Source organism: Bufo gargarizans, chromosome 10 (assembly GCF_014858855.1).
Source record: "Bufo gargarizans isolate SCDJY-AF-19 chromosome 10, ASM1485885v1, whole genome shotgun sequence".
NCBI lineage: Eukaryota > Metazoa > Chordata > Amphibia > Anura > Bufonidae > Bufo > Bufo gargarizans.
Genome location: NC_058089.1, coordinates 48,450,908 through 48,469,947, shown reverse-complemented (window position 1 = coordinate 48,469,947; position 19,040 = coordinate 48,450,908). Strand labels below are relative to the sequence as shown.

General features: G+C 46.4%; 1 protein-coding gene across 4 annotated transcripts in view; it reads right to left on the bottom strand.

Moving 5' to 3' along the window:
- Nucleotides 1-18,999, bottom strand: part of AGBL2 (AGBL carboxypeptidase 2) — a 58,643-nt gene extending 39,644 nt beyond the window's left edge. For 2 of the 4 annotated variants that reach the window (XM_044269654.1, XM_044269655.1), the window contains exons 1-6: nt 18,910-18,999; nt 18,740-18,790; nt 15,812-15,875; nt 15,347-15,475; nt 5,853-6,041; nt 4,219-4,326 (exon numbers count right to left, since the gene is read on the bottom strand). In XM_044269654.1, coding sequence (XP_044125589.1) covers nt 4,219-4,326; nt 5,853-6,041; nt 15,347-15,475; nt 15,812-15,875; nt 18,740-18,775 — 526 coding nt within the window. In that variant the 5' untranslated portion in view covers nt 18,776-18,790; nt 18,910-18,999. Of the gene's footprint in view, nt 1-4,218; nt 4,327-5,852; nt 6,042-7,387; nt 7,618-15,346; nt 15,476-15,811; nt 15,876-18,739; nt 18,791-18,909 lie in introns of those variants that run through there. The other 2 variants (XM_044269657.1, XM_044269656.1) reach the window with 2 other exon arrangements.
- Nucleotides 19,000-19,040: the final 41 nt, after the last annotated feature.

Here is a 19,040-nt window from a genome sequence, read left to right as displayed (position 1 = left end):
GAGCTGGAGCAGTTCTGCAAGGAGGAATGGGCAAGAATCCCAGTGGTCAGATGTGGCGACTGCTCATAGAGACTTATCCAAAGCGACCTGGAGCTGTGATTGCCGCAAAAGGTGGTTCTACAAAGTATTGACTTTAGGGGGGTGAATAGTTCTGCACATTGACTTTTTCTGTTATTTTGTCCTATTTGTTGTTTGCTTCACAATAAATAAAAACAAACATCGTCAAAGTTGTCGGCATGTTCTGTACATCACATGGTGCAAATCCTCAAACAATTCATGTTAATTCCAGGTTGTGAGGCACCAAAATACAAAAAAAGTAAAGGGGGGTGAATACTTTTGCAAGGCACGGTATAGACCATCCATATATTGCCGTTTTATTGTAAACCAATGGCAAATCAAAGTTACATAACACAGTGATTGATTGCGGGAGTGCTGTGTACATTGTGGTGTCCTGTATTTGCAGCTCTCCCCGGGTCCTCTGGCAATGTGCAGGTCCTGCGGTTGGGATCTCCAGCATTCATTTTTGATCTTTGCTGAGACTGCCCCCCTGCAGCGTCCCCACAGGGAAAATAAAGAACTATAAAAAGGTCATTAAAGTCAGTGGGCTATTAGTGCAATATATAAAAAAGTGTACGAGTCATCCAAGGGGATGAAGCGCTTTTGTTAAAGGGGTTGTCCAATCCTTTACAAATAATACCCTATCCCAGTGTTGTCGAACCTATGGCACGTGTGCCAGATGGGGCACTTAGAGCCCTCTCTGTGGGGGCCAGTGCTAAGGGTTGCCACCTGTGCACTATTACTGTCTTTGCCCCTTCCGCTCTTCTGCTTGTGTTAAAAAAATAAATAAAGAAAACTCACCTCATCCATTTGATTGCGCCGCGGGGAACACTCGCTGCTCACTGGATGTGCAGCACAGGACCTGCGCTCCAGCGTGATGACGTTTTGCAGCATTGACTGGTAGCAGCAGGGCCTGCAGGACATCATCACGCTGGAGCGCAGGTCCTGTCCTGCACATCCAGTGAGCAGCGAGTGTTCCCCGCTGCACAATCAAATGGATGAGGCGAGTTTTATTTTTATTTTTCACAAGAAGAGTGGGGAAGGGGGCATTAATACTGTGGCCTCTAAAGGGGGCATTATTAATACTAGGGGCTACTAATGGAGGCCTTACTAATACTGTGGCCACTAATTGAGGCCTTACTAAATGCTTGGGCCACTAATGAGGGGCTTATTAATACTGGGGGCCACTAATGGAGGCCTTACCAATGCTGGGGCCACTAATGTGGGGCTTATTAATACTCAGGGCCACTAATGGGGGGCTTATTAATACTCAGGGCCACTAATGGGGCATTATTAATACTGGGGGGGCCAACAACGGAGGCCTTATTAATACTGGGGGCCAACAATGGAGGCCTTACTAATGTTGTGGGCCATTTATAGGGCACTATTAATACTGGGGGCCACTAATGGAGGCCTTACTAATACTGGGGCCACTAATGGGGGGCTTATTAATACTGGGGGCCACTAATGGAGGCCTTACTAATACTGGGGCCACTAATGGGGGGCTTATTAATACTCGGGCCACTAATGGGGCATTATTAATACTGGGGGCCACCAATGGAGGCCTTATTAATACTGGCCCCAGAACTACAAACCTCCCTCAGATACCGATGGCCTATCCTGAGGATAACCCCTAGAACTCAAAATATCCAAACAGTGTGTATGCAGGAAGCTCATTATTAGAATGAGAGCAATTCCACGAGCAGTAAGCCTGCACAGTAGTGGAGAACTCCTATTCCTCGTGGCTGTCCTTTAAGCGCCATCAACAAAATGCAGCATTTCGGACAGTCTGTATTCTGTGAATACATATTGGGATGTACTATCCAAAGAGATTATTGGATAACCTCTGGAAATATTCCTCTACATCTGTGCCACCGATCGCTAATAATTAGTAGTCCTTCATTCTGTTGATTACTGTGGCTCACTGCTGATGGGTTTCCCCCTCATTAAAGCGAACCTGTCATGGCGATATATAATTTTTTAGTTATTCCACTGGAATGGATATGTGGGAATGTGCGAGACCAGGAGAAACGTGCATACTCTCGTTTGTCGTGCGCATGCCCGTTCCAGTGATGACGTCAGCTGGGTGACACGAAGCTCCCAAGCGCAGGCACGCTAGAGGAATCAGAGTGCGCCTGCGCGATAATGGAACGAGATGTTTCAACGCAGCACGATGACGTGGGCACGGGGGAGGGGAAGCAGCAAACATGGTGCAGGAAGCAGGATTAGGATGTTGCAACAGTGACCCCTTGAATTGAAACTGAAATTTAGCATATGGCGAAACTCAGTATAAAGATTAAAGTCTCCAAAACCAAGCCACTGAAAAAGTAAGGGAAAGGATGCATCAGGGACTACATAATTCTAGCCTTAAGGGTGTACCCTGATGCCGCAGACGACTGTCGGCAGGGTAGTGTTCCCTACCGGCAATCCTCAGATAGCTAGCGGAGGACACCGCTGCTATTACATGCAGCGATGTCCTCCGTGGTATGGGGAGGAGCGATCGCTATGCCATTTCTCATCCAAGTGTAGGGCAGCGGCGTGCCAGTGGCAGATCGTAATTAGGCATCGCGATCTGCTGCCAGCACCACTTAAAAATCACAATTGCCAGTTGCTCGTTCATCAGGCATTTGGAGGCAGTATTACACTGCCAGATTATCTCTAACAAGCGTTCATAGGAACGCTCGTTAGCAATCATCTGCCAGAAAAACTGCCCATCTAAAGCCTTAGGCCGAATGCACACGGCCGTGAGCGGTCTGTGGAACCACGGGCTAGATTCCTGCTGAGAGCAGGAGCGCACGGCGTCATTGGTTTCTATGACGCCGTACGCTTCCTGCTGCAATACAGTAATACACTGGTATAGATCATACCAGTGTACCATTGTACTGCGGCGGCAGCTGGAAGCGCACGGCGTCATAGCAACCAATGACGGCGTGCGCTCCTGCTCTCAGCAGGAATCCAGCCCGTGGTTCCACAGACCGCTCACGGCCGTGTGCATTCGGCCTTATTCACACATCAGTGTTTCACGGACGTGTGCTGTACGTGTTCTCCACGGACAGCACACATCCCCATTCATTTTAATGTGTGTATTTACACATCAGTGTTTTAGCACGGCCTGTGGGTCCGTGTTTTTAGCAAGGATGCGTGCTCTATTTTGTCCATCACACTCAGTCTATGGGTCAGTGAAAACCACGGACGCAACATGGATGCCATCCGTGTTTCACGGAGTATTCGGAAGAGATGCTTTGAATTTATTTTTTCAGCTGTTCTGTGTCAGTAAAACATGGATGTCACACGGACCCAACTCAGATCCGTCACAGACATCTTCACAGAGGCATCACTGACCCCCTTTTCACGGATTTAAGCACTGAGACCTCATCCGCATTTCCGTGTCAGTGACAAGTCCATGAAAAAAAAAAAAAAAAAAGCGTACGTGTTCCATCCGTTAAGATGTCCGTGAAGGATGCCTGGTTGGTCCGTGTGTCCGTTTTTACCATCCAAGTATCATCCGTAATTCACGGATGTTGCTCAGCTGAAAATAAATATCCAAAGAATCTCCTATCAGTCTTCAGTGACGAACAGGTGCCATCCGTGGTGCGATTTTCACTGACCCATAGACTTCTATGGGCGAGCTTGGTCCGCATCACGGATCAAAGTAGTGCACGTCTCTGATTATTTTTTTACTGATCCACGGTCAGTAAAACAAATACTGAAATGTGAACAGACAGATTTAAATCAATGGTTACGTGTGCTGTCCGTGGAAAATGCGGACAGCACACGTCAGTGAAAAATGGAAATGTGGACGAGGCCTGATACAGACGTGTGAATGAGGCTTAATACACCCTTTAAGGTAATTATAACAACTAAAAATGACACATCACCATGACAGGTTCCCTTTAAAGTCGCCAGTCCATTCTGAATGAGAAGCAGCCACACTCCTCTATCTGTCCAACGGATACTCCAATGCTGCCACCCTGTGCCAGTCACTGCACTGGTTCCCCATCAACTGCAGAATACAACGTAATGTCAAGCTTTAGTGGCCGTTCTGCCAGATCCCCTCCCCACCTCGCCCGACCTGTGGGGGGCAACCTAAATTACCTGCCCCCTGCAGGACATTTGAACAGTGGTTAAACCATGCTTACACCGCACAGCAATAACCAATACCTTGGCTGATTTCATAAACCACTTTGCCTTCCCCTTCAGAGGAAACGTAGGGCATTGCTTCCTTCCTTGTAGGTCTGTAGAACAGTTCTGGATGCGGAGGTTGCCACTCTGTGGATGCACGCAACAAAAAAAGTCAAAAGATGTAGTGAAATTGAAGGGGTTGTCCCCTTTTTTTATATTGATGACTTATCCAGATCAAGTGAATAGGAAGCAGCCGTCCCATTGAAGTGAATGGGAAAACTTAGTTATAATTACACCAGCTCGCTGTCGCAACCACTGCAACAATGAAGAGAAGGCAGTGCTCATACAAGCGCTGCCTTCTCTTCAAACAGTTGATCAGTGGGGTGCATTAAGTTGACCCCCCCTTCCCCACCAATCTGATATGGATGACCTATCAATATAAAAAAAAAGCAGACATTCAAGTGCTCCATCTAAGGCTATGTTCACATGGTGGGAATGCACCAGAATCCAAGTGAAATCTGCAAGCAGTGCATGTGAATTGGGTTTATGCAACCCTGTTCACATGCATAGGTTGGCCCTTTAACCCCTTGGATGACCATGGGGGCTAATTCTCATGCAGACACAATGCAGTGCAAGCTGCAGACCGCTGCACATCCGCAACAAAAATCTGACGATTAGCCATGAATTTTTGCAGTGGAAATCACAGGTCAGATATTATTCCCTAGTGTGAAAATACCTTAAAAGAGCGAGGTCACATATCAGCAGCAGCGCATTAAAGGGGCTGTCAGAGTTATAAAAAAAAAAAAAAAAGTCCAAAACCACTAAATGTGATAAAAAAAAATAAAAAGAAGAAGCTCACTAGTTAAATTCCTGCCGTTTACAGCCCACAGCACTAATCTTCCCCACCAGGAGACTTGTTCACTTAAATTCACCACATCACCGCTGCAGCCAATCACTGACCTCTGTGGTCTCGTTATCACTGGAGCAAAGTAAACAAAGCCCAATGGGAAGGACTGGAGGGGCAGCACCTTGGAGATGGTGGGAGTTAATTGGTCAGTATATGTTCTTTTCTTTATTTCATCACATTTAGCGACTCTGGGCAGACCCTTTAAGAAAATCGAATATGTATGCGCTATTATCCAAGATGGGACTTGTTACTATGCCGTAACAAGGAAAATTAAAAGAATGGAAAAATGTACACCCTACTACTTCGCATACATTAAGAATATACACAAAACGTAAAACTTCCTGGAAATCTTAAAATTCTTAAAATGTTACCACACTCAAGATACAGATGAGGCCTCGTGCACACAACTGTTGTGTGTTTTGCGGTCCACAAATTGGTGTCCGTGTGCGTTCTGCAATTTGCGGAACGGCACGGACAGCCATTGATATGACTGCCTATTCTTGTCCGCAAAACGGGCTCTGAGACATCTGTCAAAAAGGATTTTTGGTGAGGTGGGAATAAAAGGCCTGCTAGCTCCATTTGGAAAAATGACAGCTAGAGCTTTAACTGGTTGTTGTAGGGGCCTCGGGGGAAGGGGCATGACTGATTTTTATTTTTTGACTTTTTTTAATCCTTGTCATGTACCTCCTCCCGCAGACCTTGCATTAGACATAACACCGTGTACATTTCCCATTAATCATAAAGTGATCTCATCCTTCGCACTTACCAACATGACTGATCGCCTCAGAAATGACGTCACACTCTGTAGGCCAGCGCGGAGGTTTTAGGAGACCGTTCTTTTTGGAGGTGGAAAACAAATCTCTGGGTTCGCTGAGACGTGGGATGACCTGTCCCTCTTGCTTATCAAACACAATCTGCCGACTTTTAAACACGGCACTCTCCAGCAGCAACGAGTCTAATAGGGGAAAGAAAAAAAAATTAAGATATTGGGGGACATTTACTAAGATTGCTTTTTACGCTGGTATTAGTTGTCCCCCCCTGTGCTGCCAGGCGCATATATTAAAATTTGCCGGGGTCGGAGTTCCAGGCCCGGTTCGGCTCCTGACACGCTCCCATCCTGCCCATCTGTCCTACTTTCTGTAAAAATGCCTGTGCAACAGGGTGTTAAAATAGTTGCAAAAATGCAAGCTTTAATAAATGACCCCCATTATCTGGGTAGAATGTGTCGGTATTGGACAAAACTTCCTTAGAGATGTCAATGCTGCGCTCCCCAGCGATCAGCTGTAATCTGCAGAGGAACCTTACAGCAAGTGTTCGATTTCCCTGCAGCACCAGGCAAATGAAGTAACCATTCTCATTAAATGCAGAGGGCTATCCATGTAAGGGCTCATGCACACGACCATATGTATTTTGCGGTCGCATAAAACGGAGCCGCAGAAAATACGGATGACATCCGTGTGCATTCCGTATTTTGCAGAAGGGAACAGCTGGCCCCTGATAGAACAGTCCTATTCTTGTCCATAATGCGGGCAATAATAGGACATATGTAAATGGTATAGACACAGAGAAAATTCAGTTCAGCAAAAAAAAACAAAAAAAAACGGAACAGACACGGAAAGAAAATACATTCATGTGCATGAGCCCTAACGCTGAGATGTGAAGATAGGCCATCAATATCAAATTCCCGGATAACCCCTTTAACAATAATCTGATAATAGCGAAAACTACTGTACATAAGTGACATAATAAACAATTCATGTAATAAACAAATGCATAATAAATGTGACTAAGGCTACTTTCACACGCGCGTTTGGTGCGGATCCGTGATGGGTCTGCACAGACGGATCCGTTCAGATAATACAACCGTCTGCATCTGTTCAGAACGGATCCGTTTGTATTATCTTTAACATAGCCAAGACGGATCCGTCTTGAACACCATTAAAAGTCAATGGAGGACGGATACGTTTTCTATTGTGCCAGATTGTGTCATAGAAAACGGATCCGTCCCCATTGACTTACATTATGTGTCAGGACGGATCCGTTTGGCTCAGTTTCGACAGACGGACACCAAAACGCTGCAAGCAGAATGGTGACTGAGTCGGAGGCAAACTGATGCTTTCTGAGCGGATCCTTTTCCATTCAGAATGCATTAGGGCAAAACTGATCCTAAATCAGCATACAGTGGATAATTGTGATACACATCTTAATTATACTTCACATATGTAACAAAATAGCTCACCAATCAGGAACGCCACACTCCCCATTCAAGAAGTATTGTAAAAAATCCGGAATTAGACTTACCGGTATTTCTGTTTCCATGAAATCACCAAGACGGCCACACAGGAGATTGACCCATGATCTCTGTAGGGGCAGGAACAGAGAAGAGGTTAAATTGCCCCCTCCCACCACCACTACTCAGTGTTTCAAAGATTACCAAGTGCCAGACTCATAACACAATAGTTCAAGGTATTACATCATACCTCAAAAAGGGGAACAACGAGGTACTACTTCATACCAATAACAAAAAGAAAGGGGAAGGGAATTATGGGCCGTCATGGTGATTTCATGGAAACAGAATTACCAGTAAGTCTAATTCCGGATTTCCATTTCATCACCATGACGGCCACACAGGAGAATTAGAAAATTATACATTGGGGGGGGCAACCGCCTGAAGGACTTTGCGTCCACATGAAAGGTCAGAGGACCTCGATAAATCCAAGCGGTAATGTCTAACAAAAGTGTGTATGCTTGACCAGGTGGCTGCCCTGCATATGTCATCTAGGGAAGCCCCTGCTTTTTCTGCAAAAGTGGTGGAAACTGCTCTAGTGGAGTGAACTCGATCGTTTGCGGGTGGATCCAGGTTCTGAAGTTTGCAGCAGAGAGAGATGGTATCTTTAATCCATCGGGCAATAGAAGACTTAGAGACTTTTAAGCCCTGTCAGATTTCCTAAAGTCTTTTGTGACTTCCAGATATTTTAGTACAGTACGTCGGACGTTGAGAGTATGGAAGTCGCTTTCCTTCAGATTTTTTGGTTTGTCACAAAAGGAGGGGAGGATGATTTCCTGGCTTCTGTAATAGTTGGAAACTACCTTGGGCAAGAACCCCGGATCCAGTCTAAAAACAATCTTATCGTCTGAGATAGGCAGATATGGTTCCCTTATGGAGAGTGCTTGTATTTCTCCCAGTCTCCTGACCGAGGTGATGGCGATGAGAAAGGCGGTTTTGAAGGAGAGTAAATTTTGTTGTGCAGTCTTCCAGAGGTTCAAAAGGAGGATGCGCAAGTCTGTTTAGGACTAGGTTTAGGTTCCAGGTAGGAGTACGAGATCTTAGGGAGGGTCTTAACCTGGTTGCTGCTCTAATAAAATCAATTAACCCACCTATGATCAGCGAGACTGGTGTCAAAGAAAGTACTAAGTGCGGAAATTTGCACTTTCAATGTAGAGGGTGTAAGTCCCAGCTCCAGACCGTTCTGTAAAAAGTCAAGGTTCTTCTGGATGTTAGGTTCCGTCTCCCCAGACCATGAGCAGGACTTCTTCCATATCTTTAGGTATATTGCGGATGTTACATTCTTCCGACAGCATTTAATTGTGGAAATGACTTTGTCAGAAAGACCTTGGTGTTTTAGTATGGCGACCTCAGGATCCAGGCTGTGAGCTTGAGGAACTGTGGATGAGGATGAAGAATAGGACCTTGATGAAGAAGTGGGCGAAGATGGAGAAGATGGGCGGTAACTTCCAGGGTTCCTCTATTGCTAGTTTCTAAAGTAGAGGGAACCAGCTCCTCTTTGGCCAAAAGGGTGTGATCAGTATAACTGTCATCCTTCCTTCCATGATTTTCTGAATTACTCTCGGAATCAGGGGCAGAGGGGGGGAAAGGCGTATGCCAAACCCCAATTCCATATTGGTGAGAGATCATCGATTGTTCCAGGGGTGGTCTCTTGGGTTTAGCGAACAGAATATTCCTAGTTTTGTATTTTTTCTTGAGGCGAACAGGTCTATCATGGGTAGGCCCCATCTTCTGGTTATTGTCTCGAACACCTCCTGTTTCAATGACCACTCTGACTGGTCTATTTTCAGTCTGCTGAGGAAGTCGGCTTCCTGATTCAGAGAGCCCTTCAAGTGGACTGCTGAGATAGATTTCACTTCTTTCTCTGCCCAGGAGAATATTTCTTCTGCAATGCTCTGGAGTCTTTTTGAACATGTACCTCCCTGGTGCCTAAGGTATAAAACAGTAGTCATGTTGTCCGATAGGATCTTTACGTGGCGGTTCTTTAGAAACCCCCTGGCTGCGTTCAGGGTCTTCCAGACAGCGTACAGTTCTCTGAAATGTGATTATAGATTGGACGTTTCCTTCCCCTAGGATCCCTGGTAGTATCTGTCAGATTGGCGTCCGTGAGAACCGTAATTAATGGGGATTTGTTTCATAGGACTCCCCTGGACAAGTTTCTCCAGGTTCTGAAGTTTGCAGCAGAGAGAGATGGTATCTTTAATCCATCGGGCAATAGAAGACTTAGAGACTTTCAAGCCCTGTCAGATTTCCAAGTGTCTTAAATTTATTATTGTGCGAAAGGATCCTTCTTTCTTTCTTACTAGGAAGAGAGTTGAGTAGAATCCCTGATTTATCTGGGGAACTGGGACTGGAACTACTACTCCCTTTTCTACTAGTTCCCGGATGCCTAAAATAATGTTTTGCTTGGAATACCTGGAGCCTACATTAGTGATGACGAATTTTGTTGGGGGGGGGGGGGGGGAATAGAGGTGAATTCAATTTTGTATCCTGACTGGATGATTTCCAGAGCCCAGGGATTTTTTGTCGTTCTCTCCCAGGGACGGAGGAAGTCTCTCAGCCTCCGCCCCCCCCCCCCCCCCCGACTATGGCGTCATTGGTTGTCATCAGACTTAGACTGGGGTTTGAGAAGGAAACCCCTTCCTTTTCCCCCCTTTAGGGTAGGCCCAGCGACCTGATTTTCCCATGCCTCTATAGGGTTTGTTTTGGCTAGTGTAGGGACGAAAGGACTGGTTCCTTCTATAGGGTCTATCTTCTGGGAAGCCCTTCTTCCTATCAGCAGCCTTCTCTAAGATTTTATCTAAGACAGGCCCGAAAATGTATTCCCCCGAAAAGGGGATCGAGCAGAGCTTCATTTTGGAGGTTTTATCTCCTGAACAGGACTTCAGCCATAGGGCTCTAGATAAGCTTGCATCCCTGGTGCTGAATCTAATAGATTCAGCCGAGGCATCAGCCAAGAAACCTGTAGCCCAGGCATGCTCAACCTGCGGTCCTCCAGCTGTTGTAAAACTACAACTCCCACAATGCCCTGCTGTAGGATGATAACTGTAGGCTGTTCGGGCATGCTGGGAGTTGTAGTTTTGCAACAGCTGGAGGGCCGCAGGTTGAGCATGCCTGCTGTAGCCGATTTTAACAACGGTAAGGACTGAAGAATTTCCTCTGTGGAGGTTTTGTTCTTTAAATGGTTCTCCAGTTCGTTCAGCCATAAGAACATAGATCTGGCTACAGATGTGGCAGCTATATTAGTTTTAAGTCCGTACATGGATGCCTCCCATGATTTTTTTAGGAGAGCATCCGCTTTACGTTCCATGGCATCCTTAAGCTGGGCCGCGTTTTCGAATGGCAGGGCGGTCTTTTTATTTACTTTGGCCACCTGAACGTTGACCTTTGGAATTTCGTCAAATAATTTTGACTGAGATGGGTCAAATACTAGGCGATTTTTGAATTCTTTAGATATTCCTAGTCTTTTCTCTGGTTCAGGCCATTCCTCTAATACCATGTCTCTGATGTTCTCGTTTATGGGGAATACTCTTGCCCTTTTTACTCGCAGCCCCCCGAACATTTCATCCTGGATTGAATGAGACCTGGGGGCCTCCTCAATCCCCATGGTGGCACGGACCGCTTTTAGCAGGTCATTCATCTCATCCACAGAGAAAAATTTCTCCTTCGGAAAGGGAGACATCCCCGTCCCATGTTTTGGAGGAGGAAGCCTCATTCTCTATGTAATCCAAATCGGAATAAGAAGGAGCTTTTACTCTTGGGCGTTCAGGGGGTTGAGGTTGGGGAAGGTCAGATACCCCGGACCTGGCGGCTCTCAGCTCCTCCTGTACCACCGAACAGATGCTTTCCGTAAGCGAAGGCTGTTCCTGGCGGATTACTTCCGAAATGCAGTCTTTGCATAATTTTTTAGCATATCCCTCAGGTAATTTTTTTGAACAACGTGGAGGCTTTTTAATCTTTTTCTGTGCCTCTTTTACCTGGAGATATGGAAAAAAGGAAAGAACGGAGGAGAGCCGTCAGGGAAATACATCAAGAATGTAGTAGGTTAACAAAAAAAAAAATGGGGGTCCCACCAGGGGAACTTACGGAAGGCAGAATGGGGGCATCGAGTTCCATAGAACCTTGTAGCTCAGGACCTGACATGCTGGGGGTGCCAGTGGTAGCTGGTACTTACTCAGACCAGCGTTTGCCATGGCTTGCCCGCTTTTTATTCCTCTGCTTTCCGTCCCAGAGAGCTTCCGGGTTGGGTCACATGACCGGAACCCGGAAATGACGCCAATTGTCCTCGACGTCGGCGTGTGCGCATGCCGGCCGCTACACTGCCCGTCCCACCGGGGGAGAGGAGGAACTATGCGGCCCGGGAGCAGATAAACTGGAACGAGTCCCCCCGATATCCCCAGCCCAGCATAAGCACGCGGCCGCCGGCGGACTGGGGAGCTCCCGTCTGGAGCTAAGGTAACACCAGGAGACCGTCCTCGGAACCTCCTGGAGACGAGAAAAACAAAAAAGGATAATTTTCTCCTCATCTCCCTGGCGCGCAGGGAGACTCTTCTCCGCCCCTGGACTCAGTAGGGACAGGAAAACTGAGTAGTGGTGGTGGGAGGGGGCAATTTAACCTCTTCTCTGTTTCTGCCCCTACAGAGGTCATAGGTCAATCTCCTGTGTGGCCGTCATGGTGATAAAATGGAAATACCTATTTAGCATACATATAGCAATCACAGCTGCACATGCTCAGGTGTCACAGTTCCAACATAAGGGTGATGCCACACGTCGTGGCTATGCTGCGTTTTGGATGCAGCAAGAAACCGCATCATAAAAACCGCATCCATTTTTTTCATCCGTCTCATTGGGGGACACGGGCCTTGACCATGCGTATAGCTGTTGCCGCTAGGAGGCGCACACTAAGCACACAAAGTGTAAGCTCCTCCCTCTTCAGCTATATCCCTTCCTGCAGGGACCAAGCGAATCAGTTTTAGCTTAGTGTCTGTAGGAGGCAGACCTTCCTGCGTTGCATGTCTGCTAGTTACTAATTTGGTCGCTCTTTTTTTCTAGCGGGAAGCTTCAGGCAGTCCGGGTAAAAACTGCCTGCACTCCCACCCAGGAGACGGGAGACCAGGGGGTCACCCAAACCCCCTGCTCGCTCCCGCTCTCTAGAAGAAAAGGAGGACCAGAGGTCCCTGTAAAAATCTCTGTCTCCCGCCAGCAAGCGCATCACCATGGCCGTCCCAGCGAAAGTCCCCTAGGTTTCCGGTGTAGCATCCCTCACCAAGGGGCCGCACACCTTTGCACCACAATCTGTGTCAGAAATAAGCCCAACAGAGACGTATTTCTATATAATAAATGACCCCCTAATTGTATTATCATTCGGGGGTAGGGCTAATATCTTTATATTATATAGATTCTAGTGTATTATACTGTGCCATGTATTTCCCAGTAGAAAATGATCCTTGGGAAACAGTCCTCATCCCTGACCACCAGGACCAGGTAGCGTTCTGTCAGTACATGGTGGCCTCCCCTCTCCGCCACGCTGCTCCGCTATGTACTGGAGCTTATTCTGACACTAGGGCTGGGTTCACGTCCTATTTTTGCCATCCATTTAATGTATTCCAAAAATGTATGCGTTAACAGATGCCTCAGACTGATGCCGTACAGTGGCGTCCGTTCACCATACAGTTCCATGGTAGAAAAAAAAAAATTACGTTAATGTAAGCATTTTTTTAATGCACTCTGCAGGATACAAAAACGTTGAGTGCTGCACATTTGTATACATCAAACCGATAGGAAATAAAAAATTTCTAGGCTCCAGCAGGGCATATTTTTAAGAGTTTCCCTTTAAGACGCATAAAAATGACCCGTGATTAAAATACATATTTTTTGTGGGAATTTTTGCCATTGATCCCCCTCTGGTATAGAATGGTCCATGTTGTGGGACTATTTGTGCACTTCTAGTAAGTGTTTTCTGGCTGCAAATATGACCTGAAGGTTTTTCAGGTTCGCCTGCCATTAAAGTGAATGGGGCTCGCCGCAAACTCGCGGTTCGTGAACATTTGATCGCGAACGTGAGTTCGCGAATCTTCCCGGACGATGTTCGTCCATCACTAGTGGCCGGAGGACTCAGGTCCGGCCACCACCAAGCTGGCTCCCCATAGAAGTGAATGGGAGCGTACCGCGCATGCGCGGCCCCCGCTCCCATTCATTTCTATGGGGCCGACGGGATCCGCACCTATAAGACACCTAAGCGATATGCCCCCATTGTCCACGAGGAGACAACCCCTTTAATAAATAGGGCTATTCACATGGGCGCATAATTTCTGTCAGTATTTGAAATCCGCAACATGTCCGAGTTTTGTGCGTATTTGGAAATGCATAAAAATGCAGGGAGGAAAGGAGGTGCATGTAAATCCTGAAGCAATACTGATGGTATATCATCAGGAATCCGCTTTGGTGTCGCAGATTTTTTTATGCAGTAAATCTACAGCATTGTACAGTACCAGCAAAATTAAGTGAGCTCTCAGCAATTCTCAGTCACACAGGTCAGAAAAAAATCAGCGGGGAAACTGGCGGATTTTAAATCTGCAGCACGTCAATTTATATGCGGATTTCCTTGTGCATTTCACCCTTTCCAATGCAAAGAATGAAACCGTGTCTAAGGCCTCATGCACACAACCGTGTCCGTTTTGCGGTCCACAAATTGCGGATTTGCAAAACACAGATACAGCCACGTGCGTTCCGAATTTTGCGGAACGGATTGTCCAGCCCTCAGTAGAGCAGTCCTATCCTATGATACGGACAAGAATAGAACATGTTCTACTTTTTTTGTGGGGCTGCAGAGCGGACGTGTGTATGCATGGGTCCGCATCCAACACGCCAAAAATGCTTCTTGGATGCGGACCCAAACCATGGTCGCATGCATGAGGCCTAATCGGCAGCTTTTCTGCAACCAAATCAGGAGCATGTGAACACACCTTTAGAGGAATGGCTTAGATCAGGCATGCTCAACCTGCGGCCCTCCAGCTGTTGCAAAACTACAACTCCCATCATTCCCGGACAGCCTACAGAAGGGCATGGTGGGAGTTGTAGTTTTACAACAGCTTGAGGGCCGCAGGTTGAGCATGTCTGGCTTAGATAACTCAGGTGTTTTACAACACATGTCCAATCCAAGATTAAGAGGCCAAAGCTGCCATACTGATTCAGGGCGGGTCACTAATGTAATAGTAATTTAGGATACAGTCAGTTCGTCTGGTCACAGCTCTATTGTACTGTACTCACATGATGATGTGAGCACACTGCGATAGCCCAGGACGAACTGTATCATAAATTACCATGATATAGTCAGTTCGGGTCAGGAGAGCCGCGGACGGTCCGGGAGAGGCGTCTGTTTCCCTGGCAGATCGTCACGGTCGTGTGCATGTTCCCTTAGGCAGACTGTTCTGACCTGCACCAGATTGATCACATGGGTTTACAAAATGTAGGCAAAGAGTTTCTAATTTTCATGTATAATAAGTATAGCAGTAATACAATTCAGATCAATCCACGTTTCCAGTGTTTGCATGTGTCTCTGCGCACGGAGCAGCATGCCGCTACCTATAGCTCTTCACCAAGAATTTAAACGCCTGTGCAGCAATATTTTAATTGCACAGGCGTTTAGGCCTGGGTCGGGACATCGGCCACAGTAAATTTACTAACATTTATGGACTAGCGTGGAGGACACCTACAGGGACTCATTTATCAAAACTGTTTAACGGCAAAACTGTCTTAGTTGCCCATAGCAACCAATCAGCGCTTCATTTTTCCAGAACACTTTAAGAAATGAAAGGCGAGTTCTGATTGGTTGTTGTGAGAAACTAAGACCGTTTTCCTGTTTCCTGACAGTTTTGATAAATGAGGCCCACTAGATACACCGGCTCTGAGCACATAGCACCAAACCACAGGCCCCCACCGCATTACGCAGCGATACTTTATTATATACATACAAATCAGCTTTTTCTGGTCGTCCAGAGAGGACGGTCTGTCGGAATCGCTGTCCGTAGCTTCTGCTTCTTCTTGTCTTCTGTTCCTCTGTGCTGGGCGCAATAAAATGTCTTCTTCTTTTGCTTTATTTTCTGAAAGAAAAAAATATATATAAAAAGAAAAATCAAGCAAGAAAAAAAAAAAAAAAAAAAAGAGAAGCCCCCTTCCTGTACAAAATCTCTAGCACCCACCATGTGTCATTTATGGTACTGGTCTCCTTATTTCGGACCACCCCAAAAGGCCCCGGTTGCAACCACAACCACTTTACCCCTATGCTCATGCTTCTTCCGCCATGACCCCTAACCTAGATTTTCACCTATACACAGGTCATTATTCTAGTAACAAAGTAATAGCAAAACATTTGATTCTTGGGGCGTATTCACTCATGATCCGTACATAATTTTACAGACGCCCCGTTTTAACTTTACCTTTAAAATACCCGTAATACTTCAGGTGACGTTGCATGAATCTCTCATAGGGATCGGTCAGGAGCTAAAAGGGGAAACAATTCACAATGTTAAGATGATATTTTCTCATTCATCCACTCTGTGTAGATGCCACAAATGTCTGAGTTAGGAATACCCCTTTAAATATAGGTTTCACCTTTTACAGTTCACATACAGAATTAAAACGACCCTCCGGTTCAATAAATGTCACTGTGGTTAAAGGGGAGCACCATTCTCCCGATAGGTAGGAGTAGATATCAGGTTCTATTCCCACCTATCAGATATATACAGCACACACCCCTTTCATTCATTACAGCCCCTGCGGGTGTTTCCATATGACAATGCAGCCCGTGGACCCGAAAAGGCTGTGCACCCCGGCCATACAGCGATATAGGGAGGACCAAGGCTCCCCATACACACGATGCTGGCGGGATCCTCTAATGTGTATGTGGGCCTCTCAACGGCAAACGCTGGACTCCAGCATGTCTGATCCTATGACCTGAGACAATGCCTTTTGGTTAGATTGTAAGCTCTTGTTCTCATGGACGCTGCATGCTGACAGGGTTTTGCACCTTTGATACACTTGGTAACAATAACCACAATAAGTAACTGCCAACTTTGACTCACTCCGAAAACAGGTTCCAACAAAGCTTTAGTACACAGCACATTCATCCCCCCCACAATGCGATGTTTGGCCTCCATGGCAGACGTTCAGCCGCAGATCCGGGTGGATTTATTGCTGTGTACATTAGTGATCTGCAGACAAAAGCCTCGGGTGGACGGCTTGTTTGAAAAAGTTTCATGCGCTGGCAGAAAAAACTAAGACATCAGCTGCCCATATACCCAACTGGGCTCATGACCCCCTCTCTTAGGCCTCATGCACACGACCGTATGACATCTGTATTTTTTACGGATCCACTGTAACAATGCCTGTCCTTGTCTGCAAAATGGACAAGAATAGGACATGTTCTATTTTTTTGCGGAACGCACTTGCCGACGTACAGATACGGAATGCACACAGTCATTTCGTGTGTTTTTTTTGCGGACCCATTAGAGTGAACGGTTCCGCATACGGGCCGCAAAAAAAACTAAAAAAACGGAACGGACAAGGACAAAAAATAACTTTGTACATGAGCCCTTAATCAGACAACTGCTAAAAGTAAGTGACTCCTGCTCTGGAGGACTTGGCTCGGCTACGGTCATCCGTTCGCGAGAATAGGTGTCTTTATCGCGTGCGGAATGGAGGGTGCAGGAGCCATGGTGACGTGATGTGCTGATCATTTGGGCGCCTTATAGAAGGGGACATCTATGTGGGACAGACCCTTTAAAAATATATCCAATCTAAATGCTGTGTATTTTGTAAACACTTTACTTATTTTGTGCTGACTAAGGCTACTTTCACACTTGCGGCAGAGGATTCCGTCGCCGAAACTGCCTGCCGGATCCGTCAAATCGCATGCAAACTGATGGCATTTGTCAGACGGATCAGGATCCTGATCCGTATGACAAGTGCATTGAAATGCCGGATCCGTCTCTCCGGTGTCATCCGGAAAAACGGATCCAGCATTTATTTTCTTCACATTTATTGCAGTCTGAGCATGCGCAGAGTACAAAAACAGATCCGTTTTGCCGGAACACTCGGGGCCGGATCCGGCATTAATGCATGTCAATGGGAAAAAAAATGACGCATTTGGCATTCCGGCAAGTGTTCCGAAATTTTGGACGGAGATAAAACCGTAGCATGCTGCGGTATTATCTCCGTCCTGAAATGGCAAAAAGACTAAACTGAAGACATCCTGACCGGATTTCTCTCCATTCAGAATGCATTAGGATAAAACTGATCAGTTATTTTCCGGTATCAAGCCCCTAGGACGGAACTCAATGCTGGAAAAGAATAACGCTGGTGTGAAAGTACCCTAAAAGTTAAATGCAGTTTTCTTCTCCGTTCACACCCAAAGCTAAATCCAGAAGTCCCGTTATCAGGGAGCAGCGCATGGTGGGACCTGAGGCATCTGTAGAAGCTAAAAGATCAAATCTCTGAGAGCGACGTGGCGTGAATCAATGTCTGTTTCCAAGGACCAGGATATAAAACATGAAATATGACAGCAGGGCTCCCCATAGAGAAGGCAGGGATGGTTTTTCATCGTCCTTGCCTTACCCAACGCTCTATACACAGCGCTGTATATAGAGATCAGGAAGCAGCAGCGTGTCATGTGATCACCGGGGGCCAGGAGGCTGCGGGTTCTTAGCAGACCCAGATTGGCTACTAAGTCAGGCCCAGTTACAGTAGAAATTAGAAATAAAGAAAAAAAAATGGAAAGTTAAATGTTCCCAAAAGATCTTCTATGACCTCATGGTAGGACACAAAGGGGAAAGTGGAAAAAATTAAAAAGTTAAAAATATTTTTTTTAAAGTGAAGAAATTTAGTAAAAAATAAAATAAAATAAAAAACACACACACACACAACATGTCAGATTTTGGCATTAAAAAAATAAATAAATTAGAAGACCCTTTCTGCGACTTTTTAAACACCCAATTAACAATATTTTGTCACAGGGACGTTTTTTTTTGCGGCCGCGTTTGAGACTCGGGAGAATGGAGGAACTGGCGAGGGCAGCAAACTTACCGGCCTTCCCTGGCTGGCACATGGACTGTCAGAGGTGCGCCGAATTTATGACTCGTCGTAAGGAAAAGGAGCCGGGTCGGGAAGGGCGTAAACGGCCCAGTTAGGAAGGATGGGGGGCAAATGGCCCAGTCAGAAAGAGGGGTAAATGGAAAATGATGGTGGACTTTAGGGTCTTATCTTACAGGGGGCACCCGGGTGGGGGTGGACCACCACAAATGGGCACTATGCCCTGGGCGACCTCTGGAGCCTCCATTCCAGGTCAGGTAGGTAACAGACTGACTTACCTCTGGTTTCATGTTGGTTTGCAGAGCCGGACACATGGCGGTGGGAATTACCTGAGGAAAGATGAGCGATATTATAGTAAGACACATAATAGCAGCGCCTGAGATATAAAAGTGCATATAAAATACAGAAGACACATCTGTAACATCGTATAAAACAGTGAGAATTAGACCTAATAATGACAGAAAGTCCGGAGTCTCCTCAGCGCACGCCGGGCACCGCTCAGCCCGCTCCCCTCACCGTCTCTCCTCCGGCGTCAAGCTCCTCCCCCCTAAACTTCTCCTGTTGCCTGGATACACGGGT